The 13069-nt window shown below is 41.6% G+C and overlaps 1 protein-coding gene across 1 annotated transcript; it reads right to left on the bottom strand.

The window, feature by feature from the left end:
• Positions 1 to 2954: 2954 nt before the first annotated feature.
• On the bottom strand, positions 2955 to 6942 carry LOC103708948 (GDSL esterase/lipase At5g45670-like). Its single transcript, XM_008794072.4, has 5 exons — positions 6615 to 6942; positions 5072 to 5196; positions 4052 to 4297; positions 3657 to 3909; positions 2955 to 3455 (listed from the first exon to the last, which is right to left on the bottom strand). Exons 1-5 carry the CDS (start codon positions 6868 to 6870, stop codon positions 3232 to 3234), a joined length of 1104 nt encoding a protein of 367 aa, XP_008792294.1. The 5' UTR covers positions 6871 to 6942; the 3' UTR covers positions 2955 to 3231.
• Positions 6943 to 13069: the final 6127 nt, after the last annotated feature.

The following is a 13069-nucleotide window of genomic DNA, read 5'->3' as shown; positions in this document are numbered from 1 at the left end:
TCCATATAGTTGATTGAATACGAGAAAGAGAGCAAGGGAATGAAGTCAATGAACACCCTCTCACGAATCTTTTGTTTAAATTTTTTTTTTTTTTTTTTGGTTTTTTTTTTTTGATGCAACCCACTCTCGAATCTCTCCATGTTAAATATGGTATATGCTTGGTGGGGTTTGAAGTTGGCCTCCGGGAAGCATCTCGGTACAAGTTGGATTCGATGGCGAACAGCAACGAAGGAATGCTGCCGAAAGAACATATGCACGCATATCTTCCATGACGATACGTCCAACAGTTCTCTTGCACGTAAAGGGAGAGACAGAGAAGTAAAAAATAAAAAGGTGATGATACTGTAAGTTTATGATTGGAATACGTACGTGTCTTGCTCGCCAAGGTGATGATACTGTAAGCATTTCCTTTTTTTTAATGTGTGATTGATGACCGGGAGTTAAATTACTGTTGTTTTCCCAACCCGGAAAAAAAGGAGAGGAGGCAAGTTTCACCTACTTTATTATAGGGATGATACAGATAATTGGGCTCAAAATATAATGATTTAATTTTTTAGATGGAGTTAGTTTCCAATATATATCAAGTTTTTATGGTATTAGAGTTCCCTATTTCTCATTGAAATTATCTATAAAATGGAATCAAACTCTCTATAATAGAAGACTCAACTTCAAACGAATGCACGCAGTCAACATATGGGCCTATGTAGCCATCAATTTGCCAGATGCACTTATGGTAGGCTAAGTGTATGTGAGCGACCAAATATTTAGGCCCTGTTTGGGGAAGCTGCTGGCAGTAGAGCTGTTAGAAGTAGAGCTGTTGGAAGTAGAGCTGTCTGAAGTAGAGCTGTTATAAAAAGCTGTTTGCTGTTTGGTAACTACATTCGTAAAGTGCTGTGGTACTTTGTTTTGTGTTTGGTAAACAAACTGAGAAAATACTTTTGTATGACAAAATTACCATAAAGGACATTGCATAGTATTATACAACAGAACATAATAAAACATAACATAAATTAATACATAAATATACTATATAGTATAATATTATTGTAATATAAAATAATATTATGTTGATATAGCATAATAGTAATATAATTATTAGAGTAAATTAATATTTGGTAATATAACATAATATTAAATTATTTAACATAACATATTAATGTATTATGATATAATGTAATATAATATAATATTTATAGTATAATACAATAATAAAGTTATAAAATATTATAATTATTAGTATAAATTAATTTTTCATAATATAACATAATATTAAATTATTTAACATAACATATTAATGTATTATGATATAATATAATATGATATTATATTTATAGTATAATACAAAAATAAAGGTATAAAATATTATAATTATTAATATAAATTAATTTTCCATAATATAACATAATATTAAATTATTTAACATAACATATTAATATATTATGATATAATATAATATGATATTATATTTATAGTATAACACAAAAATAAAGGTATAAAATATTATAATTATTAGTATAAAATAATTTTTCATAATTTTTCATAAAATAATTTTCCGCGGTCCAGGGGCTCTTCTTCGTGGTCCATGCTCGAGGAGGACCTCAGCGTGGGCCGCGAGGTTGATGATAAAAAAAAAAACAATAGATTGATTTTGGAAGGTATGGGAAAGGATTAAAATTTTTTTCTTCTAAAATGCGGTTCAAGAGATGCATACAAAAATTGAAAAGAAAAATACCTTTTCTTATGGAAGGGAGTCTGACGGCTAGAGTTCTTGGCTCCAGCAGATTTTTAGGTTTATAAAGAGACAAACTATGTAATTATGTTATTTTAATATGGGCATTTTTGTCAAAAATACAGCTTTCCGAAAAAGCTGAAACAGCTTCCTCCCAAAAGCTCCAAATTGGAGCTTCCTTCCAAAAGCTGTTTTCAGCTTCCCGCAAAAGCTGAAATAGCTTTTTGAAAAATTTTCCAAACACAGTTTTTCATTTAAAAGTACTTTTGGAGAGCCAGAAAGTGCTTTCTGGCCCTCCAAAAGCTCCCCCAAACAGGGCCTTAGTCTCCCAACTAAAACATTCGTACACAGCCATGGGCATGAACCAAATGGCATCAAGAACTCTAAGACCGTTGCCTCTGCCAAATATAATTATGGCAGACTAATTCTAAGCGATCAAATTGAGATTTAGTCCCCCAACTAAATAACATTTTCACGCCCATGTACAGATGAGCCCTGTAAAGAGATGTTAGACCCCAAGCTTCTGCGTTGCCTTTTCCAGGTTCCTCCAAACAGTGTGATGTGCAATCAATTGTGTTGACCCTGCAAAGTATTTCCTCAATCTCTGAGGGGTTCCATAGCTCCTCATCACGTTCTCCACAGAGTTCGATAACCCTCCGTCCCTCCCAACGTACAAACCCTATCCGTTCGTGAAAAGTCGGTATACTGCGCTTCTTAATTCTTACGCGGTGCCCGACTAAACTCAGGAGCGGCCTAATATATTTGGGGGTCTAAAGCGAACTCAGTAAGAAGGATCTTTTTCCTTTCTGTTTTGTCTTTAAGGCATTTCCTGCAGTGGGCCGGCCTAAGGCAAACTACTAAGAGAGGCATTTTTTCTTTATATTTTGTCTTTAAGATCTTTCCTACGGTGAGCCTTCTTTAGGCCGAGGTCTTAAGCAACCGCCTCAGTCGCCTAAGAATTAGGCCGGCCCTGACTAAATCCATATAAAATCGGCAATCCCGCAAAACTTCGTGTTCGAGTTTAGCTGATCCCATATAGAGTAGTGATAATTTTATGCGAGATAACAAGCAGTCGATTGCCGACTTGATGTTTGACCGCATAACAGCTCTTATGCGGGCTCCGACTTGACCATTATAAAGTCGGCACCTGCGATGCTGGCTTCTATATTTGACACATGACATTTTTTTTATTTTTCTAGAGAAGAGACATTAAGATTTCCATAAATCAGTACTTCAAGCAAGTCTGCATATAATAAATTTTCCAACTCATTAGAATCGCCCCCCAGTGTTTAAAAAAAATGTTGACCCGTGCCAATAACCCTTAGCAGCTAACTAGTTGGGCACTTTATTGCCCTCTCTAAAAATGTTTATACGAGGCTTCGAAAACAAAACAAAGAAGCAGGAAGACAATTTCAAAGAGGGCAGGGAGGTAGAGAACCCAATCTTTCATGATAAGGGTCAACCAAGCCATCACCTTGGCGTGCATGGTCCCAATCGTCAGACTAAATTTGAGCAAGGTGACGAATATCCATGGGGTAGGCATCAGATGAGGACTCGGCGCTGTAAGATCTTTTGCCAATAATTATGTTGGCTGCTTCACTCGGATGGAAGGCATCCCAGAAAAGATACTCGTTTCTATTTGGGCACGGAGTTTGGTATGGGAGACACGTAATCTGGCCATTGTTCTTTCCCACCCCACAGCATCCCCTATTTGTAACTGTTAGACCTGAAGAAAAAAAAATAAAAATCATAAATATATTTTTGGTAAATCGGTCTTATTAAACCAATCTAGAATAAATACAACCGGTAGAGTACATCTAGTGTGATTAGCGGCTACTCTATATTTCTATAAGTATGATAAATTGATCTAATAACAACAATTTATAAATAGTTATAAAGAGAGGCATGGGTAATTGGAATGGATTACCATGTTTCGAAGGGTTTCTCCAGATATCCTCAAATATCCCGTAGGCATTTATGTAGGTGAAATTTGCCTGGTTTAAGGTGTTGAATTGATCCACCAAAGCTATCAGCTTCCTGTTAAATATTTGGATTCCGCTGTTGATCCTATGAACACAGGTTTGGCCATTCGGGCTATTCTGAGCCAATTCATTTGGGCTGCACCCAATTTGACCCACTCCCATCAAGACCACCTTCCTAGCTCCATAATTGTACAAAGTCTGCAGAGAAAGCATAAATAGTGTACTAATGTCAGCCTGAATGTTCTGAAGTTTTGGAAGTCGATATTATATTTTAATGCAATTATCCATGATATAGAGCTACTACGGGAGATAATTAACAATGAATCAATGATATACTAACCCTTATCTGCTGAGAATACTGTTCAATGAGCACGTCGGCGTATTGTTCTGGAGTGTATTGGCTGCTGGAGGAGTAGAAGGCAGGCATGAAGTAGTTGTTGAGGTAGTCATTGCTGCCCATACCAACAGAGAAGATGCATTTGCTAAGGTAATTAGCAGCAGAGTCTTCATCACCTAATATGCTCACTACCTCTTGGACCGCTGCCTGATAGTTCTGCAGTTGCCCGCTGAAGCTAATTCGATCACCCTATAGACACGATGGCAGCCAAAATATCATCGGCAGGTGAATTTGTATATAGATGATTAGAAATAAGCAGTAAGAGAATGCTGGAATTGGTCACCCATCAAGTTCTCAGGTTTGGAAAACCATTGACCTCAGAATTTACCAAGACTGAAGGCCTATATATACTTGTCCATTTCTGTTTGTTGATGTGGTTAACCGTGGTTTTTTAACTTTGCCTCCTCTTTGCATGTTACTGTTGGGAATGAAGCATGTTGGTTCCACTCGAAAAAAAGTAGATTCAAAAAAAAAAAACTCAGAAAGTGGGGAAGGGAAGGGTAGTTATCAAGATTTTGGGTTGAGGGATGAAATTTATGGGAATTCAAGTAAGCAAAGCCTCTCTCTTCTTATTAAATTTAGATCTAAATTCTCTTTGCTTTGTAATGTATATACCTACGTGAAAAAGCATCGGTAGATTTATTTTCGACGCTTTCTATAGCGTCGGTTATGCTTCCATTGAATATTCCCGACGTTTATATATGTCGGCTAATTCAAGGCTTCCGGGGACGCTTGCAAAAAAATGCCGAAAAAATCGTGAGTTCCATTGCCGGGGCTTTTAATCATCGTTATTTTCCGACGTTAATAAAAAGTGTCAGCAAATATTGGCGCGGTACATAACTTGCCGATGCTTTCTTCTAGCGTCGGCAAATGACAATCAGGATTTACTTTTATTCCAGTAGTGCTCTATCTTCTTCTCTTGTTAGAAGGATATATAGGGGAGCCCACAAAGAGCACGCGTACCAATTGTTGCCCGGTTTCCTCCCTTATTCCGGCAGCCGCAGATGCAAAATTTACGCCGGTGAGGAGTGCTCGGCCTCTTGCAGCAGCATAAGGTGGGATGAAGTCTTCAAAGCCCAGCAGTTGAGCTGCACATGCATCAAACAACGTGTTATCAAACATAGTCACCATGACAGAAGAAAACATAGTCATCAATGCATGGCATCAACCACTATAAACTATGGAGCATGGCTTAGATAGACTTCACTTGAGCCCGTTTGACAGTCTGGCCTTTCAGAAGCGGTTCAACCCTGGCTGCAAATAGGTTGTGAAGTGACAAAACTTAGTGCACTCATATGCTCTCATTTATTAGAGTTAGTGTGGAACGTCTGGCTGCATGGAAGCAGTGGTTCTCTTGCTTCCCATTTTCCTTTCTAACAGGGTACAGTAGTGTGACCCATTTGGCAAGACATGACCCTCGGCAAGTAAATTGAACTCAACAAGTCAATTAGACTACATAGGGTAGCTCATAAGATAGAGATTCCTTTTCAAGGAGACAATTAGCTAGCTGCACCCTTTTTTTCCAAGACGGTTAGGCTGGATGCTTAATCCTTCTTCTATTAAGCGAATGAAAGGCGCTGATTGCACCCTTTCAATCCGCGGATTTTGTTTTGCTGTGCGAAAGAGATACTTTCACATAATCTTTTATGACATCGCATCCTTAAAGAAGTCATGGGAATTAATTCTTTTTCAAAAAAAAAAAATCTCTCTAAAATATGAAAACAAAATTTGTAGGATGATTAATTGTCAATTTCGTTCGAAGATAAAGAGTATTTTTGATCCAGATATCCAAGCGTGGTCACAAACTTGGATACGAGTTCGCACCTCATAAAGACACACCTTGGCTCTTGGATGCAAGAAGTGAAATCCAGTGACCCCTATAGAAGGGATCGTGGCTACATCCAGCCTTTTTTTAGGTGAGGTACTCAGTCATTACGTGCGCTGTCCTGTAGCTACGTTTTAGACCAACAGGCAGCTATTAATAAGTTCCCGGAAGATGCCAATAAATTATAGAGCACCACACTCGTAAGCCAGCTAAAGTGGTACGATTCTTTTGTTAAAGATGAAAGGAATGAAGACTGAGAAGAGGAGAAAGTTCAGGAGAAGAAAGGGGAAGAGCTTGGGAAGAAACAAAAGAAAAAGAAAACTAAAGTTGTACGATTAAGATGCTAAGCAGTTAGCTCAACCCAACAAAGTATATATAAGATATTAGCCGCGCACTAAGGTAAATTTTAGCTCAGATCTGGCAGTCACTGAGGACATCGTCTAAATTTAATTGATCTAAAAAAGCAGTTGGAATGTGACCTTCAGATTTGAACCTGAAATCTAGTTCTAGCACGGGCACTAAGGTAAAGAGTAGTATTAGCAAGATTTTCTTGTCTTTGAAAGCCTACGTCCCAAGAAGGCCTGCTAAAACAAGCCTCAGTTCATAGAATATCCGAGTCATATCGGCAGATTCTATTTGACGAACAAAACAAAGTAGCAAATAAAGAAATGAAGGCCTTACCGATGACATCGACGGTGGTCAAGCCATTGCCGAACCTTCCGGTTGGGCCGCCGGCGAAGTCAATGCCGTAGGGCATGTAGTCGGCCCGTGCCAACGAGGCGATGTCGTTGTTGTTGCCATTATCCACAAGCGAATCCCCAAAGATAAAATAGCATGGGACTTGAGGGTCCGGCCGGACCGACCCCATCAACCAGCTTGAAGCCAATAGCATCAACCACCAAACCCACAGCATTCCCCTTAGCTCACCGTGAGCCATTTGGAGGAGGAGGAGGAGGAGAAGAAAACAGGGATGAAGGTGGAATAAGGGAGGAACGAAGGGGAGATTAAAATAAACTATAGGGAGAATATATATATATCTATATCTACATATATGTATATATAGGGAAGAGAAAAGGGTCAGGACTGGACTGACAGGATTAGGTTTTTGGTTAGAAGAGGGACGGTTGGGTTGGGGTTGGTCTTGGCATTTAATGCTTCCCGGACTTAAACGGTGGGTCATGTGGAACTGAGCCGAGGAGTGAAGGCCGAGGCTTGGGGAAACTACGTGGCCCTTATGAGAGTGCTAGTACGTCCGTATTTGTATATGCCTTCGCCATTTTATTTGATGTATACCAGACGGATGTTTGGTTTGTAGAAGCTGCATGGTTTAATATGGATATTTTCAATGTGGCATATTTTCTCTAGTTATTCACTTTATATTTCTTCTCTCTCATATTCTCTTGTACAACATTATTGTAAATTTTTAATACTTTTATAGTAGATTGGGGGAAGTTCCTCACTTCCTCTGCTTTCCATTAAAAAAAAAAAGTCAAAAAACAGTGCCTGTAACTGTTGAAAGCTCGAACGTTTGTGCGCTACGATAATAGAGTTTTTAAGGGGTGAAAACCTGGTAAATTATACAGAAGACATGGTAAGATGAGGTCCATTAGGATCAATAGGGGCAGAAGGCTGGAAGTTTATGCATTCTATGTTTCTTGAATTCAAAGAGGGCATGCTGTGATTTAAAGAGGCTAAAAGCGTGATTGATCAGTGATGGGACGGATGCTACCGACGGCAGAAACCATGGTAATAAATTCATATGCGGCCCATTTAATCGAACCTCGGATTTCCAATTAATGCAGAGGGGTGATATTTCATATTAGGCCTACCAATGATCCCAATAATCCTACCAAGTTAAATGATCGCAAGGGAAAAAAAAGGTTGAATGATCGCAAGGGAGGGAAAAAAAAATGCAAGCGTAGGAGGCTTGAGGTTGCCCAACATTTTAACACCAATAGGGCCTGAGTAGCAAGAGGGGTGGCAAGCAAACAGGTATTTGGTGTGAATAATACCATAGCTTAGAATCATAAATAATATTATTTATTATAATATATATAATATTGGATAACATAACTATCACATATTGCATGCACAATCTTAATATATTAGCTTAGATCAATCTCTAAAAATCATAAAATTTAATTGTCATATTCAAATTTAGTATATGTATCATATCATAAGATTTTACTGTTATATTATACTATATCTGATCTCTTATATCTTTTTCATACTCATAAAATTTTATTATTGTATTTTACTGTACATGGGGGCTCAATTTGTATATAAACCACATCAATGCATAAATAGTATAAGTAATTTCAAATCATATTTTCAATACAAATTTTTTGGTGAAGAATTTTTGATGCTATTTTATGATTTCTCCTTGCTAGAGTTCTTTTGTGTGTGGGGGTACATGCATGCCTGTTGCTACAGACAATTGGTGCCAAAGTATAAAAAGAACCGACGAATGCACAACCATTTCATACTTGAGTTCTTGAGAAATTCTTCCAATAACTACGGTTATGTCTGAGAATTCATCGACAAAAGGATCTAACACAACCATGGACACAAAAGATGATGTACAAAGCCACAAACAGTCTTGGTTCAGCATCTTCTTTATTCAATGAAAAAGAGCTAAATATCTACGCACGAATCATACGTGACTTCCTCAATAAATACGGCAGCTAAGTCCATCCGGGAACCTAACCCACCACCATTTGTCCAACCTTTAAGAGGCCATCGAACCATCATCAATGCCGAGTCTGCAAAACAATATAAGCAGGATTCTTCCTTGATTTAGTGAAATAAAAGGCTAACCATTTGCTGCTCTTCTAGACCAAACGATGTGGAAAGCCCAAAACAGTAGATTCTTACACCAAGAGGGACCCCCGGGCTGAGAAAGTTACATCGTTGCTGGCTAGAAACAGGAGGTATTAATTAGTTTCCTGCAAGTGAACAGTTGATTGAACTCTTGGCTGTGAGCAGAGAGAGGGGAGATAAAGTAAGCCATTTAACTCGATAGGACCTTTGGCATGACTTGGTGACGTGCAGAAATTAATTGCAGCCATTACAAGCATCACAATGCACACCTACTAAGAAAATGACATCTGATATCGGGAAGAACGTGGGGAGGTGAGATGCAAGCTGGGTGTTTGTACGTAGAGCTGCAACTACTCAACTACCGGTTCCCAATTAGCAAAAGGTTCAAAAAGAAAAACTAAGAAAGAAGGTGTGCAATCCTTGTGGCTTATTATCAAGAAGGTGACTCTTACCATCAAGCTATTCTTTCTTACTCAATGCCAACAGAGTCGGAAGTTAATTAAATTACATGGATCTAAAGAGACCTGATATGGTGGAACCTAGTCATTACCAGCTTATTTGTCTATGCACGACTGTCTATAAGATTATTGCTAAAATCATGGTAAAGAGAAGGGGGCCTCTTATGCTAGATTGATTGCAATTAAATTATATATGGAATGGGCTTACGATCATGTGTAGTGGGATTTCCTTACCTGAGCTCTTCAAATTGCCGAATTTCATGATACCTGGATTAATTGGGTGCTTATATACGTTAAAGAATCGTCAATGGAACACCGACTATATCCTTCATATTTACTATTGGGCTACGCTAAGGTTGTCCTCTCTTATTATTTATATATATCTTTTATCTCAGATGTTACACAAAGCATTGGGAGAGAGGAGGTTTATCGCCTATCTTTTCTTTGGGATTCTCTTTCTTCTACTTCTTTTTTGTTTAGAGTAGAGAAGGCTTAAGGCTATAGCTGATCATAGCTGAGCTTGAGCATAGTAAATATCAAATTTTAAATAACCCTGACCACGATCAGCTCTATTTATGGCCTATCAACCAACCACCATTGCTCTTATTTCTTATCTGTTATTTGCTGGCAACTGCATTCTTCGAGCAAAGGCGTCCATTGACAATGCAGAGGCGTTTCAATGAGATTGTTCTCAGCTACTAGCCTACTACTGTGCTTCTAGACAGAATGAATATCTAAAAATCAGTTGTTAATTATTTCAGCTCGAGAATTAAAGCCAATCTCAGGCAGCAACTCAAAAGCACCAACGTGAATCCAACTATATTTGGCAGTATTTAGGAGTTCTAAATATGAAGATAATTTACATTATGGTGCAGGGTGGTCCTCAATGCCTAGAGTCGAGGAACCTGCACCGTGTGGGACCCCTAGGAGGGGAGTAGAAGGGAGGATGAGATAGAAGGGATAGATTTTTGAAGAAGCAGGGTTTCAGAAGTTGCTATCGATGGGATGAATCGGTCTCCTTCCTCCGTGTTTTAGGTCGGTTTAAACAAGTTTCCAGTCTCAGTTACGACAAGCAGCTGGAGAAAGGCTGGTCGTCGGTTTCCCATTGTTTAGTGCGACGATCAACTTCGAGATGCGCGATATGTATTTGTCTACGTAGCAAGATGTCCGGTTTTGCGGCAAGTATAGACTTTGTTGAAAGACTTTGCATGGGGTGGTGGCTTCCCGTCTGTAGACTCGGCTATTTCGTTCCTTCCATAGACACCGGTGGGCAACTGGAACTAAACAGTCCCATGTTGTGCTCACGCTTTTGCATCTAATATATATGTTCTCCTCCAAGTTATCCATAGCTCTTCGACTGAATCGGTGAGCGGAGGGAGGATCTGTTGCCGGACCAAGCAGGCGAAACAAGATGGTAAGGAAGAGGTGGTCTATGGTTTCTTCTTCATTGCCACAGATGAGGCAGGCCGGCGCGGCGCACTCCAGTTCCTTGGTTTTCCGTGGTGAGAATTTTGTCATGGAAGGTCATGTCTACCGAGAAGCAAACTCTGCAGCCGATAGATTTATTCTCCTCCTTGGGAGCTTAGAAATTACGAGGATTCTTATGGATGTCTTAAATCCCGCAATTATCTGGGACATTCGGTTTACCAGAGACGAAAACAAAGAAGAAGAAAAAGACAAAGAAAAGAAAATATACACGTCTGGGCCACAACAGAAGGCCCATCACTTCTACACGCTGTGGGTTCAAAGATCATAGGCTCGTTATCGGCCTCATTCGCTCATTAATGCCCGATCACCAAACTTGGTCCAAACATTCCCAAACCAATGTAGGATCCCATGGATATGCGACAAAGATGAAGAATAGATCCTATTTTGTAAAATATGTTGCAGGTTGCTAGCTAGCCTAATAAATGCCTCGTCGCACTTCTACTGTAAAAGGTTGATGAATTTGGTTGTGACAGAGCAATTACAAATTTTCAAATAGGTTGGACTCCATGATCTTGCCTCATGGACGCCTGTACTTTATTAGAGAATCCTGCCTTTTTCTTCTTTTTTTTTTTTTTTTTTTTTTTGCTGAAACGGGTGCTTCATACAGACCGTGTATGAATACACCCAATAAGATCAAAATACAATATCTCACGGAGTGCCAAAGGCAGCTCCCCCTCCCCTGACCAAAGGGCGTAACCCGAATGGTGGGCCGCATAGGCGGCTACCCAATCAGCCGCCCCATTGGCCTCCCGAAATACATGCATGGCCTGGGTGGCCCCCCCATCTCTCATCATCCTGACTATGTCGCGGATCAAGGGGTGGTCTGAGCTCTCACCCCTCAACCCCTGCTGAATCCATCCAATAACGGTAGCTGAGTCGCCCTCCAGAATAATCGGGCTGGTCCGCATCATCGCCCGTGCATGTCGAATCCCCGCCCAGGCAGCGTGCAGCTCAGCTCCCGGGACTGATGTAGCGAACAAGCGGCAGCCGCCTGCAGCCACAACTCTGGACTGCGGGTCCCGTATGACAAAACCTGCACCACCTCTCGAGCCGCCATCCAACACAGACCCATCAAAGTTGACCTTGAGGAAGCACGGGGGTGGGGGCTCCCAGGTGAAAAACACCGTCTGAGGAGCTGCCGGAGCAAGGGGGAACCCCAGGTGTCCCGAGCTGTCAAAGGTCTAACTGTGGAAGGGATATGGCTGATCTCCGTGGCCTGTGCTCGAGCAAACTCTGCTACAAACCTCGGTGACATCCTACGCTGGCCGAGAGTACGAGCATTCCTTGCCAGCCAGATCTGAAGGGCCGTGCAAGTCGCTCTGATACCCTCCTCATGAGTCTGCGGACTCGCTAGCCACTGCCGCATCATACTAAGGAACTGAATCCGCGCACATCGGGCCCCCTGCGGGATCCCTGTACACTGCCATGTCGACATCACCCAAGTACACTGAAAGAGCACATGGTCCACTGTCTCCTCAGCTCCGCACGTCCCGCACTCCACAGGGATCCCCCAGCCACGCTTGCTCAACACTGCTCTCGTCGGAAGGCGGTCCCAGAACACCTTCCACAAAAAGAGAGCTGCCCTCGGGTGGAGGCCGGACCTCCAGATCCAAGCGCAATCTGACCCCGGCTCGTGCTCTGGCTGAATGGCACGGGATAGGTCTCCCAGTCTAACACCGGCCCGGCTCGAAGTGCCCCATACCCTGACATCCGGCCCCCCACAACCTGGAAGCGGGAGAGACCGAATCCTCACAGCCAGATGTACTCCGAAGAGCAGCCGTAACCTGGCCTCATCCCACTCTGCCCCTCCTGGTGCTAGGAGATCGCACACCCGTAGCCCCTCCACTGCCTCTGCATCTACCATGGTCGGCCAGCGACTCAGGGGAAGGGTGTCCACCCACGAATCACTGGTCACATCAATACTCTGGCCATCGCCGATCAACCACCTGGTGTGTGCTGCAACTGATGGCAAATACCTCCCGATCTCGCGCCACATGAAGGAGACTCGTCGACCGGTCCGTGCTACTGATGAGGCCCCCCGACCATATCTGGCTGCCATCACCTGACTCCAGAAACTGTGTGGCGCTAACACAAACTGGGCCGCGTGCCGGGCAATGAGTGCCTCACGCCTCTGAACGAGGGACTGCACCCCTAGACCACCCTCGCTAGTAGGAAGGCAGACCTGCTCCTACGCTACCAAATGCACTCCATGGCCTCCACTATATGACCCCCACAGAAAGCTCCGAAGAAGGCGTTCGATCCTCAACAGAATCGTCTTCGGAACTACTGTGTTGGCCATAAGGTACACCGGAATAGATCCCAGCACTGCTCTGACCAATGTCACTCTCCCCATCATGGATAGGGAAGATG

Source organism: Phoenix dactylifera, chromosome 11 (assembly GCF_009389715.1).
Source record: "Phoenix dactylifera cultivar Barhee BC4 chromosome 11, palm_55x_up_171113_PBpolish2nd_filt_p, whole genome shotgun sequence".
In the NCBI taxonomy this organism is placed as follows: domain Eukaryota; kingdom Viridiplantae; phylum Streptophyta; class Magnoliopsida; order Arecales; family Arecaceae; genus Phoenix; species Phoenix dactylifera.
The sequence above is the reverse complement of the archived record's forward strand: the minus strand, read 5'-3'. Positions and strand labels throughout refer to the sequence as shown.

Bases quoted from the DNA above. Each gene is read 5' to 3' on its own strand.
- LOC103708948 (XM_008794072.4), bottom strand. From the start codon at position 6,870: ATGGCTCACGGTGAGCTAAGGGGAATGCTGTGGGTTTGGTGGTTGATG. The intron at 4,298-5,071 runs GTACGCGTGCTC...TCGTGTCTATAG, and splicing joins AGGAAACCGGGCAACAATTG to GGTGATCGAATTAGCTTCAG. The intron at 3,910-4,051 runs GTTAGTATATCA...CTTTCTCTGCAG, and splicing joins AGTATTCTCAGCAGATAAGG to ACTTTGTACAATTATGGAGC.